General features: G+C 35.6%; 5 protein-coding genes across 10 annotated transcripts; 2 read left to right on the top strand and 3 right to left on the bottom strand.

Moving 5' to 3' along the window:
- The first annotated feature begins 606 nt into the window (after positions 1-606).
- Positions 607-7,337, top strand: LOC117934296 (uncharacterized protein At3g49140-like). Of its 5 annotated transcripts, XM_034855973.1 has the most exons (11): positions 716-801; positions 1,016-1,106; positions 1,294-1,492; positions 2,898-3,000; positions 3,093-3,160; positions 3,825-3,989; positions 4,097-4,222; positions 4,546-4,887; positions 5,578-5,730; positions 5,854-5,949; positions 6,838-7,337. In XM_034855973.1, the coding sequence occupies exons 1-11, from the start codon at positions 720-722 to the stop codon at positions 6,940-6,942; spliced, it is 1,530 nt and encodes a 509-aa protein (XP_034711864.1). In that variant the 5' UTR covers positions 716-719; the 3' UTR covers positions 6,943-7,337. The 5 variants fall into 5 exon arrangements, with proteins under 5 accessions (XP_034711865.1, XP_034711864.1, XP_034711866.1 ...); XM_034855974.1 differs by lacking the exon at positions 1,016-1,106 and having other exon boundaries at positions 607-801; XM_034855975.1 differs by lacking the exons at positions 5,854-5,949; positions 6,838-7,337 and adding an exon at positions 5,270-5,316 and having other exon boundaries at positions 5,578-5,647.
- Positions 7,338-7,973: 636 nt separating this feature from the next.
- Positions 7,974-9,353, bottom strand: LOC117932995 (protein SAR DEFICIENT 4). Its single transcript, XM_034854342.1, has one exon. The coding sequence runs from the start codon at positions 9,253-9,255 to the stop codon at positions 8,230-8,232; it is 1,026 nt and encodes a 341-aa protein (XP_034710233.1). The 5' UTR covers positions 9,256-9,353; the 3' UTR covers positions 7,974-8,229.
- A 31-nt stretch (positions 9,354-9,384) lies between these two features.
- Positions 9,385-11,282, top strand: LOC117932996. The gene is made up of 2 exons (XM_034854343.1): positions 9,385-9,427; positions 9,904-11,282. The coding sequence occupies exon 2, from the start codon at positions 9,921-9,923 to the stop codon at positions 10,464-10,466; it is 546 nt and encodes a 181-aa protein (XP_034710234.1). The 5' UTR covers positions 9,385-9,427; positions 9,904-9,920; the 3' UTR covers positions 10,467-11,282.
- Positions 11,283-13,286: 2,004 nt separating this feature from the next.
- On the bottom strand, positions 13,287-21,965 carry LOC117933795 (DNA-directed primase/polymerase protein). 2 transcript variants are annotated; one of them, XM_034855335.1, is made up of 14 exons: positions 21,750-21,965; positions 20,277-20,428; positions 19,672-19,841; positions 19,351-19,497; positions 19,202-19,253; positions 18,941-19,115; positions 18,088-18,170; positions 17,629-17,841; positions 16,719-16,835; positions 16,306-16,462; positions 15,764-15,871; positions 14,626-14,691; positions 14,245-14,534; positions 13,287-13,744 (listed from the first exon to the last, which is right to left on the bottom strand). In XM_034855335.1, exons 1-14 carry the CDS (start codon positions 21,802-21,804, stop codon positions 13,649-13,651), a joined length of 1,881 nt encoding a protein of 626 aa, XP_034711226.1. In that variant the 5' UTR covers positions 21,805-21,965; the 3' UTR covers positions 13,287-13,648. The 2 variants fall into 2 exon arrangements, with proteins under 2 accessions (XP_034711226.1, XP_034711227.1); XM_034855336.1 differs by having other exon boundaries at positions 13,287-13,741; positions 14,269-14,534; positions 21,750-21,964.
- LOC117933373 (protein SRC2-like) lies at positions 21,822-23,580 on the bottom strand. Its single transcript, XM_034854736.1, has 2 exons — positions 23,109-23,580; positions 21,822-21,961 (listed from the first exon to the last, which is right to left on the bottom strand). The coding sequence occupies exons 1-2, from the start codon at positions 23,578-23,580 to the stop codon at positions 21,822-21,824; spliced, it is 612 nt and encodes a 203-aa protein (XP_034710627.1).
- Positions 23,581-26,150: the final 2,570 nt, after the last annotated feature.

The following is a 26,150-nucleotide window of genomic DNA, read 5'->3' as shown; positions in this document are numbered from 1 at the left end:
TGTTTTAAAAACCACTTGATGGAAAAAAGTTAAAAAACTATTAATTAAATGTTTTTTTTTTTTCATTATGGTAATTTTTTAAAATTAAAATTTCAAAATACTTTTAAAAAAATATATAGGATAAAACTATTTCATTAGCTTGTTTTTTAAGAATTATTTTAAAAAATAATTATATAAATATATAAAATAATTAAAATAAAGATATTAAATATAAAATTATTTTTAAAATTATTAAAAATAAATTAAAAAAATTTCAAGTTTCAAATAAACTTTTATTTTATAAAATATTTGAAAATAATTTTTTAAAACTATTTTTGAAAACTATTATCAAGTTTGGAAGGTTTTTGTTGTTTTTCCCCTCTATTTTTGAAAGCCTAAAACTAGATGCTTTCAAACAAAAAACTTTTGTACCTTTTCTGCTTTGAAGTTTGAAATATTATTATGAAATTACAAATATCACCCCGTTATTAAAGGGGTAGTATCGGCATTTTAATCTCCCATAAGAATATACCTCCTATCCGAATATTTTAAGTAGCTCAAAACTTCTTCTTTTCTCATGCGCATCATTTATCCACTTACACTCCGCCACCTGGCCAATTGTAGCAAGAAGAGCCTTTCACTACCGCATATGATTCCACCACCCACAAGCCAAGACACGGGAAAGAAGCCCCGCCTCATCCGATCACCAAACATAACACTCCAGAGGGAAATAGGCGAAGATGATCGAATCAACCATGGCCTTTCGATTCCGCGCCGGCGCCGGTGCCCGTGCCGGACTCTTCTCCACCGCCGCCGTCTCCAGTAACTACTACTCCTCTACACTGGCTCCCTTCTTTTATCTGTTCCTCGTTTGGTTGCTGAGAAATTTAAGGAAAGAAAAAGAAAATAAATTTATATATCACAATGGAAATTAACCTCCACTGAGCACTACATTTTTCTCAGCAACCAAACGGAGCATTACAGTCTGCACTCTTATGCAGTCAACTTGAAATTTTGTGTGGCTGATTGTTTATAGATTGTCGTGCCACGTGGAGTTCTGATGAAGCTCCGGGAGTCCATGTCGCCTCCCGCCGGCTATCTCACTCCGGCAGCTTTGATGCACCTCGGTACTAATTTTAATTCTCAATTCTCCGTTTGGTTGCTGAGAAAATGTAGGAAAGTAAAGTCTCCATTTTTCATTACTTGGGGAGATTCAGCTGGAAAACATAAGCTTTTTGTATATTTTCCTCGGTTTTCTCAGAACTAATATGTATGTGAGAATGAACAATTAAGAATGTTGATATTGATTTACAGGACTAGATTTATAGGAGTAACCAGTGGATCTTTCACAAAAAGGCGAAATCCCGTGAAGCATAGGTTTCGGGTATCTGCAGAGCATTTGGGTTCGAGGGAGCCGCAGTACCATCCATTTGAAGAGATTGTGGAATCATCATTTCCGGAGAGTGGAGAAGCTAGACTTACAGCTGCTGAAACTACTAGGACTGTTATTGAGGTAATATAGCATACTTTCACTCTGAAAACAATGGAGGCAACTTCTCGAGGAAGATGATTTCTAGTTGCAAGTTCATTGATGTCAATTCATTTCTTATGATGGTAAGACAATGAACACAACACAATTTCTAGTTGTAGGTAGGTGTTAAGAATTGAACTTAATGGGACATCTTAATGGCTAGTTGGTAACCCATGACATTGGGGGCATTAAATCACCAGGCACTAGCAAGATGACGATTCAATGAATGTGAACCAAAGGGTTGCACCTTTCCCACAATTTGCTAGGTCTTTTTTTTTCCTTTTTGGTTTGGATGATAATTGTGGAATCATGAGTGCTTTGGAGTCTTTAGTGATAATTAAGCATTTCTTCTCATCTCTCTAAAACTGACGCTGACCTACCTCTTGTTGACGATATTATCAAGCACAAATTTTGTATTATGCCTATGTCATGCTGAAAGCGTCATTGCTGATGTCACAAGAGTTTACACAAGACACCACTGCAGAATGTAGATATAAGATAATTGATCTATGCTTAGTTATGCTTATCTCTGGAACCTCAATTTCAAGCTTCGTAGTAAGGAAATTATATGGGTCACGGTTCTCTTGTTATAGAATCATGATGCATCCTTGAGGACCACAATTTTTTTTTTTTTGATTGGCATCCTTGAGGACCACAATGTCACTACCTTAGTTGAAGGATTGCTCATCCTTCTTTGTGCTTGTCTCTTTTCCTTCTAAAAAATCATTCCTTGAGACAAGTCCTAATTATTAAGAAACTTAGATGCTTTTCATGGGTGAAATTGTTCATAGAGGGAGGTTCTTTAATGGGCTTTGTAGATTGGTTGGGATCTTGCTATGAGAGGAGAGTTGTTTTTGTGTCATCTCCTTTTTTGGGCTGTGCCTTTTCACGCCCATTGTATACAACATGTGTACTTTGGTGCGCTCTTTTTGGCGCTTTATTTAAATCTCTTTTCATTTGCCTATCAAGAAGAAAAAAAAAAAAGAAACTTAGATGGTTTCAGCTATGAAGTAATTTACAATATGAAGGAAGAAAAAGATGGGATTCCAAATCTAAAATTTAGCCTACAAATATTGCTTCTTTGTTGTATTATTCAAGCTTAAAGAAATGTTTGAATGGAAATCTATGTATTCTCCATACAGGAATGAACTTTGCCTATATATTGATAGTTTTGTTTATAGCAATGTCCTTTGCAAATATTTTCTAGTGCTATAATTATACTGAAAATATTGGCTCTTTCTTCTCATAACTTATACACACAGAAATAGAGTTTTGAATGGTTCTCATACTTATTCTTCCAAACTTTTAGCTTGCTTCCCACTCATTATGTATTGGATTTCCTGTCATCTCTGCATTGCTAATTTTCCTCCTACCTCATCACTTTCAGGTCAACAACAAAGCAACACTAATGTTTTCAAATTTAATCAATAATGAAGTTCATGAGAACATTTTCTGGCCAGAGTTGCCGTATGTAACAGATGAACATGGAAGTAAGGATATTTGATGTTTGTTTATTTATTTTTGTTTGTGGTTCCAATCTGATTTATTGTACTGAAGTGTTATATCTCTGGCTTGGTGTCAGATATTTACTTTCAGGTGAACAACGATGAAGACATTATGCAATCCCTAACTTCTGAAAATAACTTTGTGGTATGGACTGTGGACTTCTAGTCAACTTGCTCATGTAATTTGCACAAATACACAATTAGACAAATGCATATCTTAGGTGGGGTTTGGATGACTCACTCAAATCTTTTATGTTTCCAGTTGACATGGAAGTGGGAAGAACAAATGCTGTTTGGTTATTTCGTCATGACTCTCTGAGAAAGTAGCGTATAAAACTTACTAGTACAACATTTTCTTTTAGCTTTGTTAAATTCATGATACATGAGGTCCTTCCCCCTAGCATCTCACTAAAGCATACTCAGTGACATGCTTATTCTGAAAGTAACTTTGTGGTATGGAATGTGGACTTCTAGTCAACTTGCTCATGTAATTTGCACAAATACACAATTAGACAAATGCATATCTTAGGTGGGGTCTGGATGACTCACTCAAACCTTTTATGTTCCCAGTTGACATGGAAGTGGGAAGAACAAATGCTGTTTGGTTATTTCGTTCTGACTCTCTGAGAAAGTAGCGTATAAAACTTACTAGTACGACATTTTCTTTTAGCTTTGTTAAAGTCATGATACATGAGGTCCTTCCCCCTTAGCGTCTCACTAAAGCTTACACAGTGACATGCTTATTCATCCCACCAAACAACATTTGGGAGATTATCCCATGTAACAAGAACTTGTTTCAAACAATGCAGCAAGTTATTATAGGCTTGGATACCTCGGAAATGCTCAATGAGATGGAGTTAACAGGTCCAGCAGAAATTGATTTTGGGATTGAGGAAATTGAAGATGAAGATAGCGATCTTGATTACGAGGATGATGAGAATGATGATGATGATGATGATGAGGATGATGAACAGGTGTCAGGTCTTTTATGTTCTTGTACTTGTACTTGGCCTGATCTATTCTTTTGTGGGCTATGCAGCCATGTAATATTATCCATTTCTTTTTAAATGCTTCTTTGTAGGACTGGGTAGCTATTCTTGAAGATGAGGAAGATCAGGAGGATTCTGATGAGGCAGTTGGAGACTGGGCAAAATTGGAAACTATGCGTTCTTCTCATCCAATGTTTTTTGCTAAAACAATGGCAGAGGTAACCATCTTTAAATTACATTGTTGAAAAAAATAGTGGAGGTATCCATGTCCAAATTTTTCTGCTTAAAACAATGGTTGAGGTAATTCCCAGACATAAATATTTCACATTTAATGGAGTACGATGGAAACATTTTTAGCAGGGTGGCATGAAATCTGGGTGTCATCTACAGTAGCACATATAACATTAATAGTTTTTACTCCTTCAATGTTGAGTGTCTCCCTTTTGTTTAATGAAGCATTGAATAGCAATATGTTACTGTTGGTCATGATTTTGGGTGAACTTTTTCTGTTGGTGAATTTTTTCTTCTTTTTTTTCGGCAGGTTGCATCAGGGGATCCTGTTGATTGGATGAATCAGCCTCCAGCTGGTATTGCCATCCAAGGCCTTCTAAGACCTGCCTTAATAGAAGAACAATCTGTCATCCAAAAGCATATATCTAGCCACCAATCCAGTAATGCTAATGTAAATCAGGTTGAGAAAAATTCAGAAGACAAAGCAGAAGATCTTGAAAAGATTAATGGTCATGGACAGGAATCAGGATCATCTAGAGATAATTCAATCCAGGCAGAAGATATAGAGAAAGACTACAACATGATGAATGGGTTTTCATTTTACAAACTGGAGATGATTAAAATACTGCTGATTTCAGCTCATGGACTTCAGGTATGCCTTTAGATTTTTCTGATGTATTTTAGCCTTAGGTGTTTCTTGTCAACTTCTTTTGAACATTGAAACATGTAACTTGACATGCATGATGTGGACTATAATACTTTAATTGTAGTACCAGACATTCTTCTGGTGTTTGTTTCTCACTGAAAAACCTAGTGCAAAATCTTAGAACCCGTATTAGTGGCCTTCTTACCATGACTGAAGCCTGCTTTACTTTAATCATGTGAAATATCATTTCTTTAAATTCAAATCAATTTCATCAAGATGAGAAAGCTATATTTGTGTATTCTGATCTCAGTATTATGTTTATAGTCTGTCACCTGTCCACCAAATATACATTCACCAACTGAATTTTGGTAACTTGTGCTTAATTTAGGTTTTGGGATACTCGGTGCCTCAAATACTGCAATTGGAAAATTGTTAGTAAGTAATTTTTATCAGTAGTGTTCCTTGTCATCCAGTTGGCCTGAGAAATAGGTATTAAACTTTAAAGGAACTACTGAAAAGGCCACATGAAATCTCAAACCTGGAGAGTACTCCATATTTTGTTATCAGTGACTTTGGAGACACTGTTTCTTTTGTAAATAAATGCACGATAAATTGATAAATCATATATTGTTCAGAATTGGTGATAGAGAATTTCTTCTGATTACAATAAAAACTTTCTATTGTTCTACTCTATAGGCTGTCGTTGACCTAGAAGATTTCAGGAATGCTCAACCTGATGCCATTGCACATTCAGCAAGCAAAATTATATCTCGCTTAAAAGCTGGTGGAGAAAAGACCACACAAGCTCTCAAATCTTTGTGTTGGAGATGTAAGGGTATTCAAGTGGAGGTAAGACACATAAGCGTTCCAATGAAGTTTCAAAGTTCATTTGATAATGTGGCTGAATTATCATAGGCTAATAGTTATGGATTCATCACAGAATATATCATTTTTTTGTGCAATTTATTGTAGGAGGCAACACTTATTGGTGTGGATACCCTTGGTTTTGACTTGAGAGTTTGTTCAGGAAGGCAAGTCCAAACATTGCGGTTTACATTTAATACACGGGTATGCCAATCATCCTTTGGCTACAAGTGCTTTCCTTTCACATTCTAAGCTTGTTAGTGGTTTTATGAGCTTTCTTTTTCAGATTAGTGAAATATTATGCTCTTCTAGGTTCCCTTGGCCTTTAAAAGGATATTTTAGATTTCTATTTGGCAATCAATACCCTCATGTTTGTGAGTTTTGAATTTAAGATGTTCGCATATGGGACATCGTTTTTTCCTTTGCGCCCTAGTTCCCTAGAGCATCATTTCAAGTGGTTCAGCCAGATTCTAACTAGAAACAGCAAGGGTTAGGAGTTTGCCACCCTTGCAGTCCAGTAGAATTATGCAACTTACCTCTAAAAAGGAGCTGTAAATCACCATCCCAAGGATACAAGTCTTTTGATGAATTTATATAACATTTTCTCATCCTCAGTCTATGACCTCTTGCTTTCACAGACATTATGCTCATTCCCTCTCTCTGCCCTTTCTTTATTGCAATGCTCTCTTCTCAAGTGACATCGACCCATAATCTCTCTCTGCTGTTCTGTTAGAATTCATTCCTTTTATGGCAGCTTGAAACAAAATTATGTATGATTTTTTTATTTGCTTCCTCTGTGGCACAAATTATGGATATCTAGGGGTATGAGTGAAAACTTAAAAACTGATAAGACCAATCCAACCCAATCAAAACTGATCAGATCGGTTCAGTTGTCAACAAACTGATCATATAGACTATGATGAAATTAATTTTTAAATGCATTCACTATGATGTATTTTGAACTTCAAACCCAAGTTGGTTTTAAGTTTGAGAAATCTACATGCCCTTGAACTGCATTTTGAAGTAATCAGGAACCAGCAACAAAATGCAATGTGCCACCACTTTCTAATAATTCTCGACCTCTATTTGCAGGCTACATCGGAGTACAGTGCTGAGAGACAGCTTAACGATCTACTATTCCCCAGGATCCACCAAAAGACACAAAAAAAGAAACAAGCTCAACAAAAAGAATACTAACTCTGTAATCAGCATACTCTAGTTCCCATTGATTTGTTGTACTATCTTGAGCTGAGAATGGGTAAAGCTACAACAGGTAGCAGATTCCTCGACCCAGTTCCCAGCTTAACTTGTAAGTTGTAACCCCGGCAACTGTAATGGGAATCCATTGCTTTGCCAATTTTTTTTCCTTATGTTAATCATCCATTCAAACTATGTGCTCATTTATTGTAGCTATTTTTCTTTTCTGGTCTAACAAATGTTCTGTAAATTAGATGTGACCATATCTCATCTGAGGTGAATGTTGAAGTCGAGAAGATTTGTTAACTTAAAATCAGAGAGATTGTTAAAACTTAGGAAGAAAGATTGAGATGAACCTTTTTCATCAAGCTAACTGCAGAGGATTTTTTATTTTTATTTATTTTTTGTCTTTTCCTTGCTATTGTTGAATTGCTGAAATTATTGATTGTGCAATATGGGAGCATCTACCAGGTCTAGTATGTCTTGGCAAAACAAAAATATAATAATGCCACAGAAAAAGAACCCCAAAAACGAAAAATATGAAGTTGAAAGAGCCCTAAATGAAAATTGAAGTAGTGATGTTTATTAAGAAAAACTACCCTTTGGGAAGAGGAGAGAAATCTATTTCATCAGTAGTTAAATATATAAGAATGCATTCAAGAACATTATCAAAACCATTAGGAGGTGTTTGGCATAAGAGAATGAGAATGGATATTTCATTCTTTTTCTCGCTTATTCCCATGTTATTGAACTATACCACACAAAACATATTTCCTAGCATTCGAAGGAGGAATGGTACCACATGCCCAAATGACAGAAACATTCTTCTTATCCGTAATTGGGAGCTTTACACATAAATGCATAGTTTTAAAAGCGCAAGGTGCTTGCACCCAAGGCACAAAAATCTTCCCGCTACCTTTGTTCTAGGAAGTATAGACCAAACCTTTTATGACATTAGATATCACATTCATAAGACGTTTCTCAAAGGGTCGTCATTTGGATAATCCATCTTGGGTTTAAGGACATAGTTATTACATCCCATCAGAAAGGATCAAAATATGCATATAATGGTATGAACTAAGAAACAAGTTGAATAGTACAGCACCATGCAAGAAACCACAACCTCAGCTACTTCCAAATTCCATGAAGTAAAATCAAACAGTAGAGAAGAGCTTATTAGAAGAATCCATATATACTAAGATTATCCATACTTATTAGTCTTATTAATATAAGCCTCCCCCAAAAACAGTACTTACAATAGATGTAAGCCAAGCCCCATGGTGAGGCTTAAAGTCCACCTCCATTTTTGATGTAAGTCTCATATACCAGTTGAGCACTCAGAATATCTACAACTGCAGACCCAACTGATTTGAACACTGTCACCTCCTCTGAATCCCTCCTCCCAACCTTCTCCCCTTTTATCAATTCCACCAAATTGCCGCCAATTTCTCCCTTCCCAATCACTCCCCTTTCAAAAGCACCCACCAGTTCTCCTGCCTCCTCCAATGCCATTTCGTTATCGATGAAAACTCTCCCCCTCTTTATTGCTTCATCATCACACTCCCTCATTGAATGCCTGAACGACCCGACTAAATCCAGATGCGCCCCAGCCTTCAACCTTGCGCCGTTGACCAGAGGGCTCTCAGAATTCGTGGCGCAGCTCACAATATCGCCCATGCCCACCACTTCCTCCAAACACTCAGTGCTCTCAAAACAAACACCCTCAAATTTTCCTTCGTTTTCCAGCTCTTGGGCCAATTTTCTCGCCTTTTCCACTGTTCTATTCCAAATTATCACTCTTCTCAAACTGGGTTTTGCTGTGAGATGGGCTTTGATCAGATGAGGGGCTAGAGCGCCCGAACCAATCATCACGAGAACCCCCACATCGTTTCTGGCTAAAATCTCGGAAGCCAAACCGGACACGCAAGAAGTTCTCCACAGAGTCAGTTCAGTGCCATCCATGGAAGCTAGGGTTTGCCCAGTTCGAGAATCGAACAGGACGTAGCTCCCGTGCACTCCCGGTAATTCAAGGGTGGAGTTCTGGGGGAAGTAGGTGACGAGCTTGACACCGAGGTAGGGGAAGGAGGAAGAGGAAGACCAAGAGGGCATGAGGAGGAGAGATGAAGAGGGGGAAAGGGCGTAGTTTTGGCGAGGTGGGGAGTGGAGACTGGAAGTGACTGTGGGAAGAAACGCGCGGAAGTGGTGGATTAGCGATTTGTATGTAAGGATGGATCGGAGAGTTGCAGTGTTGATGAATACTGGGGTGAAGGAGGCGGCGGCGGCGGCGGTCGGTACGACTGGCGGAGTAGCCATGGAGGTGGAGGAAGAAGGAAGACTGAGTTGGAAAATGATTACGTAGAAAATACTTGGTTTTAGTTGTCTCGTGGAAAATGAAACATTTTCCAAAGAAGAATACTTTTTCCATTAGGAAAATTTCCACAAGCCAACTTTTCCTCTTATCATATGTTTTTGAGGAAGATGGAAGGTACCATTAAGTGGAATTTACAATATTTAAGACCGGTAGGATTGAGAATAAGTATAAATAAATAAATATGGATAATTGACGGTAGTGTTGATGGCAAAATTCCCCTGCTACAATAGTAGTCACCAGCAACAAAATCTCGATCAACGCGTAGTAGTAATTCCTCCTTCCTCCTGCAAAAAGATGTTCGGATGGGTTGTCCGGACACACCCTTCGATGATTAAGTTAGTCTTTTGGAAGTTGTTGGAAAATAGAGTTTTCCTTTGAGAGTGTTGCTCTGTGATTTTCGTCAAGGATGCTTCTGATGTATTTTGGGGGTTTTCATAGGTTTCTTTGAATGTGAGGTTGCCAAGAGAATGGTTTTTCTGGCGGGTCTGTGAGGTGTTGCTATAATCTTCGAGTTAGAGTTTATGGGTTTAGGGTTTTTACGATGCGACTTGTATCGAATGCGCTTTGACCGGTGCTTTCTTGTAACGCAGGTTTTGTGTAATCGACAATGTCTTCGAAGAAGGGAAAAGAGGCGACTGGCGCGGCCAGGCAAGGCGGTTCGGGCGGGCGAGCCAATCGTACTGAGCTCCTAAACAAGAAGGAGTTCCGAGATTGCTTCGGCATCCCGAACGGAGTGTCCATTCGGCTGCTGGAGGGCGATGCCATGTCTACCGCCAAGTCGGGGGACAACTCCATTTGCTTTTCCAAGGAGCAGTTCAATGCGGGACTTCGTCTTCCGCTTCCTTCACTTTTCAAGCAATTCCTCCACTACACCCAGATTCCCCCGGCTCTGATCCATCCCAACGTTGTCCGGGTACTGATGGGCTGCAGTGTTCTGGACATGCTGTTCAGCTTGGACCTGTCCCTACTGGAGGTCCTTTTCACCTACTCCGTCAAGAAGGGGGAGAATGATATCTATAACTTTGTCGCCAACATTCCATCCCTTCAGTTGGTGACTGGCCTTCCTGACTCGACCAAGGGGACCGTAGGAGGCAACGAGTCAGGGCAAGAGGCCCTGGCTACATCCGAGTCCGGGTGGGGAGAGCCGGGCTGATCCACTGAGGTTTCTTCCTCAGCCAGAAGAGCCAGTCGTTCAGCCGTTGGAATTGAAGGCCCCGATCCGTTTTGACCAGGGATACGTTCGGAATCGCTTGAAATAGCGGGCAAGCCGGAGGGAGCTGGAGATCTTATTACTATTCCCTTTGTGGGAACCTTCTTCTTCTTTCCCGCTGGGGCGCAAGCGGAAGGAAAGGGCGCGGGACGTTTATCACCAAGGGCCCTCCGCAAAGTTTCCTCTTGGCTTCTTTCCTCCCGTTGGTTGAGAAGTGCTTGGCGTGCCTGGGCGTCTGCCTCGCGCGCCTCCTTGTAGAATGGGAGATCTTTGAGAACAAAGTGTTCTCCGGCCACCACCTTTTTGGGCAGCTGCCTCGGGAGTATGTTGAGTACGTACGGCTGGGGCTCTTGGGTAACCAAGCGGAGATTCTGCGCGGAGAGAAGCGTTTGACAGCTCCTCTCGTCCGCCGCAATCTCAAACAGCCTGCTCAACCGGTCGAACGAGGCTTTTTCCACCCACTCTACTAACTTCCCCCTTCTATCCTTGCCCGCACCCAAGAGAACAAAGCATGTCAGCCACCCAATAATGTTGACCTAACTCACAACCGCAGGAGGACAAGGAGCAACTTATTCATACCTGGGGCCTTCAATGCCTGGTTGGCAGCAGGTAGCTCAGATGGTACCAGGAGGGCAACCACACAGACTAAGTCTCGAGTTTGAATCCTAGGGAGGCCACTTTGGGTCGCTTTGGCACCAGAGCAAAAAATCGGGTCGCTTCGGCACCGATACAAATGTACCAATTTGTACAACAAGTAGGAGGGGATTTGAAAGTTTTTTTTATTCAAAAGTGTTTTTAATTGAAATATTTTTTTGTAAACTCATGACTAAGAGTGCGTGTGATAGTGATTTTAGAAAGTATTTTTAATCTTTCTAATATTTGAAAATTTTTATCTTTCAAGTATTAAAAATGTTAGAATTACTTTTTAAAATTATTGTCAAACACTTTAAAAAATGCATTTGACAGTGATTATACGAAGTGTTTCTAACAATTTTTAATATTTGAAAGATAAAAATTTTTAAGTGTTTCTAACATTTTTAAATCTTGAAATTTTTTATTTTGTAAGTATTGAAAATGGTAAAAACACTTTTTAAAATTATTATCAAACACACTTTCTGGATATATGTTTGATCCTTAAAAAGTACTAAATAAAGAAAAAAAAATAGTTTACCTGTTTTGAATTTCATTATAAAAAATATAAAACAAAATCAAATATAATTAAAATTCATATATTTTTAAATTATTTTATTTTTATATAATAAAAAAAATAAGCTAAATGAATTTTAAAAAATAAATAAAAATAATTTATTAATTTTAAATCTATTTTTTATTTTTATCTTTTTACTTTTTCTTTTCTTTCACATTTCATCTCAATTTTCTTCCTTTCACATTTTCTTTAAAATTGTAAGAACCAAACATAGCCTAAAAGAATTACTTCCACATTTTCTCTCTATTTTCTTTCTTCACATTTTCTCTAAAATTTAAAAAACCAAACATAGCCTAAGAAAAGCACTTGTCAAATACATTTTAAGTGATTTTTCAAAATTTTTAAAAATTTATCAATTTAAAAAGCAATTTTTACATTATGGACAGTTTGGTAGGAGGAATGAGAATGAATATTTTGTTTTTATTCTCATTCCTCCTCGTTGAATAGGAATGAATTTAGTGATTTTAATTATTGCATTTGGATGTAATTAGGAATATAAAGTTGGAATGATTATTTCTTTTTTATTTCAATGTTAAAATATTTATTTTCATTTTTAGAAAAACTCTCACATTGTGTATAGTTTTTTTAAAAAAAAAACTATTTTGGTGTGTGATTTTAAAACAAATTTGTTTTAAAAATTTATACCACTATTAATTGTTGTTTTTGAGAAACAATTTTTAAAAGCAAAGTAAGAAGTTTAATAATTTTTAAAAATAATTTGATATATATATATATATATATATATATATATATATATATATATATATATATATATATATATATAAATTAATAGACATAATTAATCCTTTAAATTCTTTAATGAATTTTCTTATTTTTAGGAATAATTTGAAATTCAAAAACTCATTAATTAATTATAGATTAAATAAAAAGGTTTAGAATATCATATCCTTAGTTAAGTATTAAAGGCATGCATGTAATGAAAAATTTGACTCATTTATACCTTAATAATTAAATTTTGTTTGTTTTTAAATTCATTTAAAATAAAATAATATTAACAATTATCAATTTTAAATTATTATTATTTATTTTTAACAAAATAAATCAATTATGCTTTAATAAGATATTAATATACATATTTTTTTTTTGTAATATTTATAAAAATATAATTTATGGTTTTATTATAATATTAATATTCATATTTGATTAAAAACTATTTACTTTTTAATTTATTTATAATTACAAAACTATTTTTATTTTTAATAAGACTTGAATTAAAGTTAGTTTATATTATATAAATGGAATTATTATTTATTATTTTTTATTTTTTTTACAAAATCTTAATAAAAAATATTTTTCAAAATTAATTTATCCAAAAATGTTTTGATCTTTTAATTTTTAAAAAGTGTTTTTAAAAATAAGTTGCATTAGATTCTTTTTTTAAATTTAATCATATGGTAAATAAGGCTCAACTGCTCAAAAACAAATGGTCAAAGATAATGTAAAATACTAATGGAATAAGTCATGTTGTCCTTAATTAAATAGACTAGAATATAGATGAATTACTTAACCAATTGATAAATTAAGTTGCATAAAAATTAAACAAAAGCTATATAAATGAGTTAATTAATTAAGGTAGGTAAGTGGGACAAAAATTAATTTGGGGTCAAAGTAGAAAAAAGACTTATAGTTGAATATTACTTTCTTATTTAATTATTTTAAATTGCATGGGATTTCTTACATGATTTCCACCAGCTCTGCATCTGTCAGTTGTTTTGAGCTCAACTGAAGTTGATGTCGTCTGTAAAAGCCCTTGCTTCCTCACGAGTTCACCACATCCGATGACATCACGAGGCAATCTACTAATTGTTAAGCTTCTCTTCGAGAGGAAAATGCCACAAGAAACTTTCCTTTTGCCTCTGAACATTGATCATTGAAAACTGGATTTGGTTTTGATGGTTTAACTTTTGTGGTTGAAGTAGGTTTGTTCAGTCTGGGAAGCAGTCCTTTCAGCAGCCATCCACCAATCATCGTCTTCATCATCTATGTTTTCCTGCCATAGAAAATGAAAGGGCATTGTTAGGAGAAAAATGAGTAATGTTCTTCAAGCTAAATATTTCAAGCTCATGCATGTTTTGAACTGACCCGTTTCTGACAATTGGTCAAGCTTACAGGGTGATTTGTGAAAAATTAGATTACAGCCACAGGGTTGACAGCTAAATTTGTTTCAACAGAAAATAAAATCAAGGTAATATGAGAACTGACTGTTTGATACCACATCGAATCAGAATAGAACTAAAAAATGTCATCTTTTCTTCATACTGGATAATTTGTTAGCAAGTAATTCTTTTCTTCCACCAGAAATCATATTTTTGAGAGCTTTCTGGGAGCAAATCCCCACCTACTTTTTTGTCCTCAAATCTCAAGGGTTCTCCCAGTCCCATTTGGGCATATGAGCATCTCAAACAAACATGTTTCAAACATATGCATGCCCTAGAGCTCCTTCCAAGCAAGATGGCAGTGGTAAAAAAATTAGGTGGCAGGAACACTTATATATATGAGTAGAGCAAACGGTCTAACCGTGTCACTGAGGTCTTGCATATGTTGCACACTTTCGACATTATCTGCAAATCTTATGGCTTCAAGCCACCATGCATCTTTCCTGCAGCTGTCGGTAATGCTTTTGTCATTGTAAATTGAAACACATTCCTGATCATTTTCCACAAGACTGTATCCAAGGTGATTGCTGGTTGACTCTACATGATGCTCTGTCTGTACTGAATCCATGAGAACTGCTGTATTGGGAATGACATCCGTTGGTATTGGACGCAAGGGAGACCGATAACCTGGTAACCTCAGCATCCAGTGAAAACTGAGAATCCATGCACAAATTTGTTTTTCAAATTAAAAAATTCATGAAAGTAAAACTGTATGCACCTCTGCAATCTGGATCATGACATTTCTGATAAAAAACAGCCCTTCTGAGGTCAACAACATAGATAACTGAACAAATAAAACGTCGATAGTTGTTAAGCCAGTTTTGTATCAGACATAAGAAAAAAAGAAAAGGCTGGAAGAGCAGGAAAACATGCAGCCAATCTGTCCACCACAAAAATGATATTTTTATGGATCAATTCCAGAGAAACTCAGATCCAGAATATGGGCTCTGAAGCAATCTTACAAGGCACATGCTAAGCCTGGAGGACTCAGCACAAAATTGTCCCCAATTGAGTCTGATTTTGAAAATGGTCCATGCTGGTTTGATCACCATAACCATCATGAGCAGATGCTTTTGATGGGATCCATACAAAATATTGAACTGTTCAAGTACTGTACTATGTTATCAATCTTCCACCAAATGCCAGAAAGAATAATGTCAAGGGCAGGGAGTTTCCAATGTCCCTTGCTAGCATAGGCAACTCAGCCTTAAGGCACACTAGGAAACCATAGTCAGCAAATAGACAAGTAAAATATAGGCAAGCCATAGGGTCCCACATTCATAGCAGACTGAGGGGATTAAACCACAAACTCTATTTTTGATCTCTTGGGGATAACTCTCAAATCTCCCACCTAAGTATCTAGACTCTCCACTGACTTCCATGGAACATCCTAATATCCTATAATATTGAACACATATCCAAACAATTCTATCTAATTCCTCCTAGCACATCACCATGAGACACTCCTTGCTGTCCACAAGTAGCATCCACATAGACAACCTTCACATGCATGGTTTTTCCCTGCAAGTATCATCTTCTGCAGGCAAGGCACATTCAATAAGCCCCTAAATATGCTGCCAAGAAAATTGACCTTCCCCATTTTTGGATCCATGATAATAAGAATGTGCACCAAACCACTCTGACCAGTTCTGTTCGACACTGAGCTCAAATTGATCTTTCTAATTCCAGAAGACAATTAGTTGACAAAATAATGTACACATGGTTTTTGGCTCATTTAGCTAATAATATAAGTATTTATAAATAAAAAAGATGTACAAGCACTAAATAATTACTTTAAGAAGAAGTTTAAACTAGAGAAACATTTTAGATAAGGGTATTGAACAATTAAAGTTTACCATGATTGCTTTTATGCTGTCTGCCAATTCGCTCACAGTATCTATTTCTTGACATGCTGTAGACCATCAATCTGTATTCTGAGAACCAATACCAGCTTCGAATTTTTCCTAAAATTGCACTAAATAATCAGCAATGTGATGTAAAGGGAGATTTGATGCTTACACAATTTGGCAGCAGAAGTATGGAAGCAGAAGCACTGACAAGATAACAAATTTCATATTTGACCTTGTTTCTTAAATGAAGTTGAAACAAAACCATATACAACCTAATAATACAAAATTTGAAGCCCTGTCGGAGTTAGGGTCCCCACTCCCTGATTTGTGTTACACTCAAATATGTCAGAACTAGTAGGAAAATTCAGTTTGGGAATAGGACTAGAAAATTATTATTTCATTGTTATGTTTAAAAGCAGGGAAGAACTTGATCAGAATAATGAAATAAATAGCAAAGAGAAAACAGCTTTTAATGTGCTCCAACAAACAAAACCATGATTTACTACATTGCCTTAAAAGTCAAAATACAAATTATGACAAGATACCACCTGATACATTTCCAATGGAGGCAATGGATTCTACGAATATATCCAAAGCTGGGAACGGTGAATTTCCCATGAAGCATGTGCCTGAAACATTGCTTGTGCAAGCACTCAATGCAAAGTCTTGAGGGGAGCTGGAATGTTTTCTACAATTATGGTTCTCCTGTATGAACAAAAATTTCCATTGGTGAACACAGAAATTCTCAATTCAACAAGAACAAGCCTCTTCTAAATATGACAACAATAATTTATCCCCAAACTTAATGAAAGGCCGTTAAGACACTTGGATCCTGTGAGCAGCAAAAACATTTTCAAGAGTACTGCTTAAGCATCCAAGTACTGAGTGCATAAAATATCTAAGTACTTTTTAAGGCACCTTGAAAAATGAAAATGAATCATATTCAGAATCTAAAAACAACCTCCATATCAAAATGTAGGGTCTTCACACAATTTAAATCCATTTTACAGACTAGAAACTTCTCACAGTCAACATCAATATTGCAGATCAAGGATGCCATGAACATTTCTTCCTCACACTGCAATTCATAAACATAAAACTAATCATTAGATAAAAGGCAAGTTAGTATGTGCTAAGCATCAGATAACCTTATATGAATTAGAATTGGATTTGATATGGTCAAGTTGTCATAAAAGCAGAAAAAACAGGATTTTCTTTTGAAGATGTTTTTTTGTTGAAAGATAATGAATATCAAGATCAACATTCTCTGGTGAATGTGATTCCACACACCTCAAGCTTCACTTAACACTTTCCAGCCACACTAATGTGCCATCTAGTTAAGAAAAATGATAAATATGAGAAGAAATGTGAAAGTTTTGCTACTAATAATCCCAACACCAGAGAAACAAGCTCATCGTGCTGACAAGCAAGTTTAAACCTTTGAAGAACTAGCAAAGACATTACAAATAAAGCACTACCATTCATCAAAACACTCTATGGACTGTTAGATACAAAATAAGAAAAAAGCAAGGACAGTTGCAGTTGTTGAGCAAAGAACATCTTAAGTTCTAATTGTATTTGTTGGAGCTATTCTGCAGACAAACAAGATGGCAAACTCAAACCTAGATACCACCCAAATTCACTGGGTGATGGAACATGGGCCATTTTTATGTAACCCAAAATATACATAACCCAGAAATTCCCAGACCAAACTCATTAAAAGCACCATTCAAATTTTGAAGAAGCATCTTAACAGCCCCTAGGTTGATCTAGAGAAAATATTAAAGGAAAGTAGAGGACAATATCTAAAAAAGTTACTATTGATCAGGCAAAGTTGAATTGTTGTTCCTAGTTAAAAAGGAGCATCATACCATGTCCTTGCATTTGAAACGCCCCGTAGGTAGAAGCACTGAATTCTTCCCAGCCTTGGATGATAGAGCTAAACGAAAGCAGCGATTTCTGGAATAAACAGCAGTGTCTACAAAAAGCTGGCAGGGGAACTCAGCAGAGGTTGATCCTTTTGAAACAAACAACTTCTTAAAATTTCCATCCCCCTCCCCTGCACTTGAAATCTGTGAGCATATCTGATAATATGCCAATGGTAACAACAATTAATATTTCTACAAGAAGAAACAAAATCATTCACTAATCTCAAACACAGCAGAGAGATCAACTGAACAAGTTTATATCAGAAGAGGTGTCTTCAGTAAATTTAATATTGACATGATATAGTCTCAATCTTTATAGTAAGTAGGAGATTAAAAAGATAAATCTAGCATCAAGTCTATCAAGGTAATAACCAAGTAATATCCTTATTTGATAAGACATACCTCAGCAACAAATGCACCAGCATGTGAGTTGTCCTTGAAGGCAATCTTTGGTATGCGAATAATTAGATGACGTGAAAATTTTTCTGTAAGTTAGTATTATTAGAAATAACAATAAAGTTAGAAGGAAAGAATAAAAAAAAGTTGATCACAAAAAACTTTGGCAATCTCTCTCTCTCTCTCTCTCTGTATATATATAGAGAGAGAGAGGGAGAGAGAGTGCAAGTGCATGCCCCTACCAGATCCAGCAACCAGCTTAATTTCAAACCCAACTTCTACTTGCTCCCTTCAGTATTTAATTTCAAACCCAATCACCAGGAACATTTTGCATCCTCTCCCATGAAGGAAAAATAGTCTTTCTTATGAGCACTGACAATATATTTTTTTTCTTTGATAGAATACAAGTACTGACAATATATTCTTCCAAGAAGCATATGATATATATTTAGTAACTTCAAGGTCCACATTTCAAAGAGCATTCGTTTTTTTTCCTAACATTTGTTCAGTTTCAACCTTTCAAGTCATTATAGCTCAGCAACATTGAAAAGCATTAAATTCAATTGAGATCCAAAAGAACATAAAGAACATGGACCAAGATGATAATTGTGTCTGAATCAAAATGGACTTTGGTTTTGCCTAATCTACTTCCACTCTTCCACCTATAACTCTTCATCCAGACAACCAAAGAAACAAGGGAATTTCAGACAATCAGTGAAAATAATAATGAGGCAATTTATGAGTGATTTAGGAGACTGTGTCATACTCTTTTATCCAATAAAATTTCCTCACAAGTCTTAGGAGACACTCTAACGGTCACAACCATGATTGATATCATGCACCTACTAGAAAACCATACCTCCAGTGGAGGAATCAAGCTCTACTATCCATTTCTCATTTACTTGAATAGAGTATTTCTCCAGTAAGGCTTCTGAAACAACTGAGATCAAGAGATCAACCATTTCATCTCCATCTTTTTCTGCATTGTCTTTCTTATTGAACTCCAAATCAAAATAAAGGTGACATGGGAAACCCTGAAAGCAACATAGAGACAAACTATTGGCATTCAAAGCCAAGGAAACCACTAAAGTGACTCTCACACATATTAAAGGTACTTCACCTCTTGAATCACTTCATAATGATGGCGGAACTTAGAATCCATATTTTTGTACCTGAACTTAAAATGACCAGCAAAATCAAATACTTGTCAGATAGCAATTGTGTTTAATTCATAAAAAATATTATGAAGCAAGAAAGAATGAAGGCAACCTTTGCCAGAACTCCTTGTATGTTGAAACCAGGAATCTTCTTTGTCCATTCAAGTGATCCTGATAACTGAAAATATGCACATCGGCATGTCCTTGTGCAAACTTAATTGATTCATCCTGTCTTGGAAATGTAGCCCATACTTCCTCCCTGAGCCAACAAAAAACTAGAAGCAAGTCAGACATAGGAAAGATAGTATGAGATGAAATATAATCCCTCCAACCACCCAAAAAGCCCAAATAAATAAATGAGCAAATGAAAGATGAAGAAAGATAAGTAGAACTTGATAGTGAATAAGTAGATTAAGACAAAAATTACAAATACCTCAGGTCTGATTTATTTTGTTCACTGAGCTCAACACGTATTTCACGTAATAATCGCAACAAACTGGATGGCCTTTTTGGAGGCACACCATGTGGAGATCCATAAAATATGACTGGAGAAATGTGCTTGTGACAATTAAACCTCTCTGCTTCAACTGTTCTAGGACCAAGCTGAAGGAATAATGATATATAGAATTAAGCCATGCATTAAAATAAGTAATAAATAGTAAAGTATGATCTGTCCAACCAACAATTCAAACAGATTCAACGGCTATCACTTTCAAAATTCATGATTAACTCAAGAAGCCAAATGATTATTTTCTGTAGGAACAGTACTTAATTGAAAATAGCTTTAGCATACAAGAATTTGTGTGTGCATGTGCACACAAGTCACCGAGACTGGATATCAAGCTTCAATGAGATGCTTGGTGTTACGTACAACTAAATACCAGTCTATATGAGTTATGACTGTTCCATGAATCAGGATACCTGCTTGCTTGCTGCCCACAGCAAAAATATAGAAACTTCATTTTAAGCATAAAGCAATCAACATCAAAAAGAGAAAACATGGACGTCTAAAAACAAAAGGAAAGATAGAGCATATACTTCCTTCATGCAGGGCTGCACATTGTTTGCGTTTTGATGTCTTTCTCCAGCTGATCCTGGAGATTGAACATCAGAATATGTAGAGGCCACATGAGTTGAACCTGCTTGCTTCAATTTTTCTTTATTCCGTTTTCTTTCTCTGATAGCAGATTCTGAAATACAAGGTAAATATACAAGGAAGCAATTACCATAAGAACATAAAGGAAAAGTTAAGTTATTTAATTCAAAATGTCAAGAAATAGTATGGTGAAAGGCATAATTCTCGATTCACTTCAAACTTCACAAAGTTGTTTCATTTTCTGGAGACCAAGGTTCACACCATTTATCATTTCCTCTACTTGGTTTCCGAGAAACCGATGAACAGAAAAGAAAATTAAAGTTTAAATCTTATGTTTAGTGGTTTTTTCTTTTTATAAGAAGGGAAAATAAAAATTAACCTAAAATAAAATATGTTATATTGAGTAGAGAAGTTTTCCCTTCTTTGCCTAATAATGAGATGTTGGTGCACAAAGTTTCAATTTTTCCTGAACTTTTTCAGCAGCCAATGCAATGATTGTACTGTTTTCATAAAATTTGAATATACTTTTCCAACTTGGTTTTTTGGGATCATAGTTCACTAAAAGGGGATGTTTCATCGGCTATCTGGGTGAGGCCACCTGAAAGTCAGCCAAGAAAAGGGTATCAACAACCCCAAACAAATTGAATAAAGTGAATTAAGTTCTTTATCATTAGTGTTTTTGTGAGCCATTCCTTAGTCTATGCTTATTAAAGAAAAAAATCACTGAAAATTTTGCTTTAAGGGCCAAAAGAAAAAGTAACTTGAAAATGCTGGCACACCATGCCTTAAAAAGTGGACTCAAATCCTTCAACTTCGGAGAATTTTTTGTAACGACCTAATTGCGTCAGAAATTAAGGGTTAGTGATTTGGCTTATAAGCAATTGGGCACCCTACCTTCGATGGTCGGTTTTCAAAGGTGAGTTCTAACCAATGTGTGCGTAACATTTTTTCCCCTAGAAAGTCTGAAAACCAATCCACTTGAAGGAAGCAAGAAAAAAATCTAAAATCCCTAATATTGAATCATCAGCAAATATGGGACGCATTTTGCTTCAATTAAACATAATTATCAGAAAATTCCACTTTTACTAACTTTAATTAAATGTCCGGTCACAGTAACGAAAACAAAGCCCTAACCAAGCATTTAAGAAAAGAGAAGCAAGCACACCGTGTTTGGTTGGCAGAAAACTGAGGAAAAGCTCAAGAAAACAGTTCTGAACTTATTTTAGTATTTTAGATAGGCTTCCAAATAATGAAAATCGCACAAAAGTAGAGGTCTTGGTTTCTCGTCCCCAATTTCAGACATCTCATGATTCACAATTTTGATTTTTCTTTTCCTTGTTTCCACATTTACTCAGCGACCAAACATACCATAAATCGATCATATCTATCTACATAAAGACTAGTAGAGAGAGTACTTGGAGGAGACACGCCACATTTGAAGCACTGAAACAAGCGATCAACGTCGTCCATGGCGTCTCGTGAAGAACTCAGAAAACACTGTAGCAAGTCAGCAACGCCGCCGTTTCATTCTGATGTGGCAGAATTCGACGTCGTCCGAAATACATACTCTCCGTTTCCCGCTCCACAGAGCAAAAGTCGGGGTTTTGGAAATTAGCGACGCCGTTAACTGTATTAAAATGTAGGCAGATGCTAACATACCATAATGGTAGTATTGAAATTCAAATTTGGACCGTTGTAAAGGTATATTTTTATTCTCTATAAAAATAAATAAAAGTTTATATTTATTTTAAATTATTATCATTCATATTCAAACATAATTTTAATAAAAATATTTTATTATTTTAATAATAACATATTAGCGTATGAACATATTCCTATCTCATCCTTTTTTGGTTTATCATATTAATATTATTGAAGCTAATTTAAATTTATATAAAACTGCAACCCATATAAAATGGATTTATTAAAATTATTTTTACCTTTAAAATTGGAGTTAATTTAATTTATTTTTCTTAAAGTTTAGGTTAAATATATCTATTTTTGTAAGTTTGAAATTTCAACACCTTTCTTACTTTGAGTCAAATGACAAGTGAGTCAAAATAAAAATTGAAAATCACATTTCTTACTTTGAGTCAAAAGGCAAGTGAGTCAAAATAAAAAATGAAAATGAAAATGGGTATCGGTAAAATTTCATACCTATCTTCTTTCTCTTTCTAGTGTTTTCACCTTAAAACCCTAATCTTTGAGATCCCGTCTTTTATTTAAATTTTTTTTTATGTATTTTTATTTTAGTTTATTTATTTTTCTTTTAGTATTGTCTATCCTTATGAACAGTTGCAGCAGCCCTAGTAGGCTTTTCCCTCTTCCACATCTTTGGGTCAAACCTTGATGGATGCCACTGAGCTTGGAATATTCAACATTTATGGCTCTCCCCAAACATGGACTAAAGATTAGGGAAAAGATCTCTTATACCATTCTAAAAGGATTCTTGTTGGAATCATGGAGATCTTTGAAGAGAAGAAACATTGCTCTACAAGTAAGAAACATACAATCAATACTAAAAAATACACTAAAGTGATTGACACCAAGACCTCCCACCATACACTAAAGGTTAAGCTTTTACAGAACAAGTAGTAGAAATGTAAATTACAGAAAGAGGGTCGAATCTGAAACATCCTATCAAACCAAGTTTGATTGAGCTCGATATGCTTATCATGCTCGTTAACATATAGGAACATCTTCTTCAAAGAATGGAATATCGAGATCGATGCTTGCTCCTAAGGCCTCTAAAACCACTCTCACAATAAAGATACCTGCAACTGCCAAATTTCTGCGCGAGAAAAGGGATGGTTTCTTAACCATCACTATATCCCCAAAAGAGTAAGAAAAGTTCAATACCCCCTGTGAATCCGCTCCACCCTTTTTCACTGGGTAACTTACAATACCGCTGCTGCGGCCTTGGCTGGTGGGTGCGGCACCATCAAACAGGTCCTTGAAAGATAGGCTCACCTCACCGATGTACCGGTCTCCTAGGGTCCGGCTGCAGTATAGCTTGATGACGAACACGACGCCTTGGTGTTCGACTCCCTGATTGCCTATTGTGAATCCAATGGTGGAGTTCCATGCGGGGTTGGTCTCCCCCTCTGTGTCCACTGGGGTTTCTCTCTTTATTTCGGGATTGCCGGGGATTGAAAGCTGGGCGTAGACTTTCATTCTGAATATTTCTCGGACGTTCTCAAGACCTTGAGCTGAAAGAATGGCAATCTGGAACTTCCTGCACTCCATGTTTGAATTCCTGATCAGAAGATGCAAAGAGAGTAATTCAACTTAATTCAATACCTATGAATTCCAAGGAATCACTTCGGGATTCTTATAGCTACACTTTTCCTCAGTTGCTTCTGGTTTTGCGTCCATAGGGTACGTGAAAGAGATCCCAAGACTTAGTCTACGCGTTTAGGCTGCATGTGGGCAAGTGGGCAACGACATAATCAATTGCAGAAGACTTGGCGGCCAACCAATGATTACTGACAGTAATTGTTCATATTTTAAGAAAATCTGAAACTAAATTTAATCTTCAAAAATAGCTTTCTTATATTTAATTACTATGAAAAAGTCTTTTTTAAAAGTGTACGAGGAAATTTATTTTTCTCTCAAATTCTCATAAATAACCTAATTAAGATATGTTATTAATCTTAAATTCTCATATTATTTTGGGAAGATTTCTTTAAGATTTTAGTGGGTCTAAGTATGTAATATTATCAATTTTTGTGAGAAATATAATTAAAATACAACTAGTCTAAGTATGTAATATTGCTGAAGCCTAGAAGACTTTGCTTTAAGTGGTTGATGGTCAAGCCGTGGTTAGCTCTTGGAATAATCAAAGACCATGGCCTACTTTTTTAATGGAGCTGCAGAGATTCTTTCTTATCAACAATTCTTTTGCATGTTGATCCTATCAAACACACGATGTCTCACAACTAGTCATTAATTATAAGGGTCGTCTCACAACTAATGTCATTAATTATAAGGGTCGTCTCACAACTAGTCATTAATTATAAGGGTCCTCACACATTGACTGATAATTTAGGTCACGTTGAAAATTTTAGTTTAAAAAGTCTTTCTTTTGTGTGGTTGTTGAAAAGTGAAAATGAGAAGTGTTCGGAGAATAAATGTTAATTTTAGATTGGTGAAATTCGATTTATTATGTTGGTCAATTAGGTAAGTTGAAAATTTTGTACCATGTCAGTCTTAGGGTAGAAAATTTATTGGGATTTTAGAAATTGAAAATTTCTGAAAAAGAAAATGAAAAGTGAATTAGTTAAAATTAATTAGAATTAATTTTGAAAAAATTAAATTAAATTGTTTATTAATAAAATTGAGAAAATTAAATTTTTGAGTTAACGTTTTATAAATTAAATTGTGTGTTGTAAAAAAAAGGAATTTGAAAATGAAAAATAAGTAAATGAAAATAAATAAAAGAAAAAAAATAATAAATCAAAAAGTTGGATAGTGGGCCGTGAACTGTCGGTTGTTAAAACGAAAGGGAATTACTTCATTGGGCCTTGACTGGGCTTGAGCAGCTGGTGACTGAAAAAAAAAAAGGTAAAAAAAAAAAAAAAAACGGTAGAGAAGGAGACTTGCGGACTGTGGAGAATCTCATTGTCGCTGGAACTTTGACCGACCATTTGGACGACCGAACGATGTCCGTTTTGGCCCAAATTTTGAGGAGGTGTTCTACTCGACGAGAGGAATAATTCTACGATAACCATGACCTACTTTTTACATCATGTCTGACATATGGAGCTGCAGATATTCTTTCTTATCAACAATTCTTTTGCATGTTCATCCTGTCAAACACACGATGTCTCACAACTAGTCATTGATTGTAAGAGTCATCACACATCTCCATTTGATCTCGTGCACCCTACTCCACTTTTTAGAGATTCTATTGTTTAGACGGAATCATGGAAGCCATTTTCTTGATGGACAGTTAAACTTGCTTGAAGGAAAATCCTTTCCTGCTTGTGTCTTGTTCTATATACATTGATTCAGATTTCTGGTTGGTTTTTTGAAGCTGTTTTTGCATTATATCTTTCTTCTACAAAATTAGTCTTCTCTGCAACAAATATGTAATTGAAACTAGGGGCTTTATAAGGACAGTTGTGGACTTTACTGCATAGATAAGACATTGACTTGGGTAGTCAAGAACGTTAGTGGAAGGATCTTAGTTGTGCTTAGGTGGTGGAATGAGGTGTATGAGCAGGGTGGGAGCATGTGGAAGTTTGAATGCCTTGACCGAGTAGTGTATTCCTAAGCGAAATATATTTCCTTTTTTACAAGGAATTTTATATATAATATTTTTAAATTAAATTTTTATATAATAAGAAAAATTAGTACGAATATCTCTATATAAATATTTTAAGTTATAATGGAGAAAAAAATGATGAGAGATATGGGTTTGTGAAAACTATACATGATACATAAAGATATGATGATGAGTAAGAGATATTACCCAATGGAGTAAGAAAAATCACTGGGTAGATGTAAGAAAGAGTAAAAAGTACCTAATGAAGCAGAATGACTCTTGATTTAGGGTAAAAGTATAGAAAGTAAGGAAATGTAGGATGTTTTGGGACTTAATAATTATATATATTTTGATTTATTTGTTGAATTGTCCTTTATTGTATAGTAAAATGTTATTTCTTATCTGCTTCGATTTGTCCTCTTAATGTTCTTTATTTTATAGTGAAATATTATCTTTTATCTATAAAGGTAGGTATGATCGTTAAATTATATTAAAACCTTATTTACCTTTGTGTATGAACGATTTTATTTTATATTCTTTCAAAAAAGCT

This window comes from Vitis riparia, chromosome 16 (assembly GCF_004353265.1).
Source record: "Vitis riparia cultivar Riparia Gloire de Montpellier isolate 1030 chromosome 16, EGFV_Vit.rip_1.0, whole genome shotgun sequence".
NCBI classification, from domain to species: Eukaryota; Viridiplantae; Streptophyta; class Magnoliopsida; order Vitales; family Vitaceae; genus Vitis; species Vitis riparia.
This window is presented reverse-complemented; position numbering and strand designations above follow the sequence as displayed.

What these genes read in the sequence shown, in the direction of transcription:
- LOC117934296 (XM_034855974.1), top strand. Translation starts at nt 629, where the DNA reads ATGATTCCACCACCCACAAGCCAAGACACGGGAAAGAAGCCCCGCCTC. An exon ending in TTGCTAAAACAATGGCAGAG is followed by an intron (nt 4,223 to 4,545) that starts GTAACCATCTTT and finishes TTTTTTCGGCAG; the next exon opens with GTTGCATCAGGGGATCCTGT. An exon ending in GTAAGGGTATTCAAGTGGAG is followed by an intron (nt 5,731 to 5,853) that starts GTAAGACACATA and finishes AATTTATTGTAG; the next exon opens with GAGGCAACACTTATTGGTGT.
- LOC117932995 (XM_034854342.1), bottom strand. Translation starts at nt 9,255, where the DNA reads ATGGCTACTCCGCCAGTCGTACCGACCGCCGCCGCCGCCGCCTCCTTC.
- LOC117932996 (XM_034854343.1), top strand. Translation starts at nt 9,921, where the DNA reads ATGTCTTCGAAGAAGGGAAAAGAGGCGACTGGCGCGGCCAGGCAAGGC.
- LOC117933795 (XM_034855335.1), bottom strand. Translation starts at nt 21,804, where the DNA reads ATGGACGACGTTGATCGCTTGTTTCAGTGCTTCAAATGTGGCGTGTCT. An exon ending in ATTATGAAGTGATTCAAGAG is followed by an intron (nt 19,116 to 19,201) that starts GTGAAGTACCTT and finishes TGTTGCTTTCAG; the next exon opens with GGTTTCCCATGTCACCTTTA. An exon ending in CTGGTGCATTTGTTGCTGAG is followed by an intron (nt 17,842 to 18,087) that starts GTATGTCTTATC and finishes GCATATTATCAG; the next exon opens with ATATGCTCACAGATTTCAAG.
- LOC117933373 (XM_034854736.1), bottom strand. Translation starts at nt 23,580, where the DNA reads ATGGAGTGCAGGAAGTTCCAGATTGCCATTCTTTCAGCTCAAGGTCTT. An exon ending in CAGAAATTTGGCAGTTGCAG is followed by an intron (nt 21,962 to 23,108) that starts GTATCTTTATTG and finishes ATTTTAATACAG; the next exon opens with TTAACGGCGTCGCTAATTTC.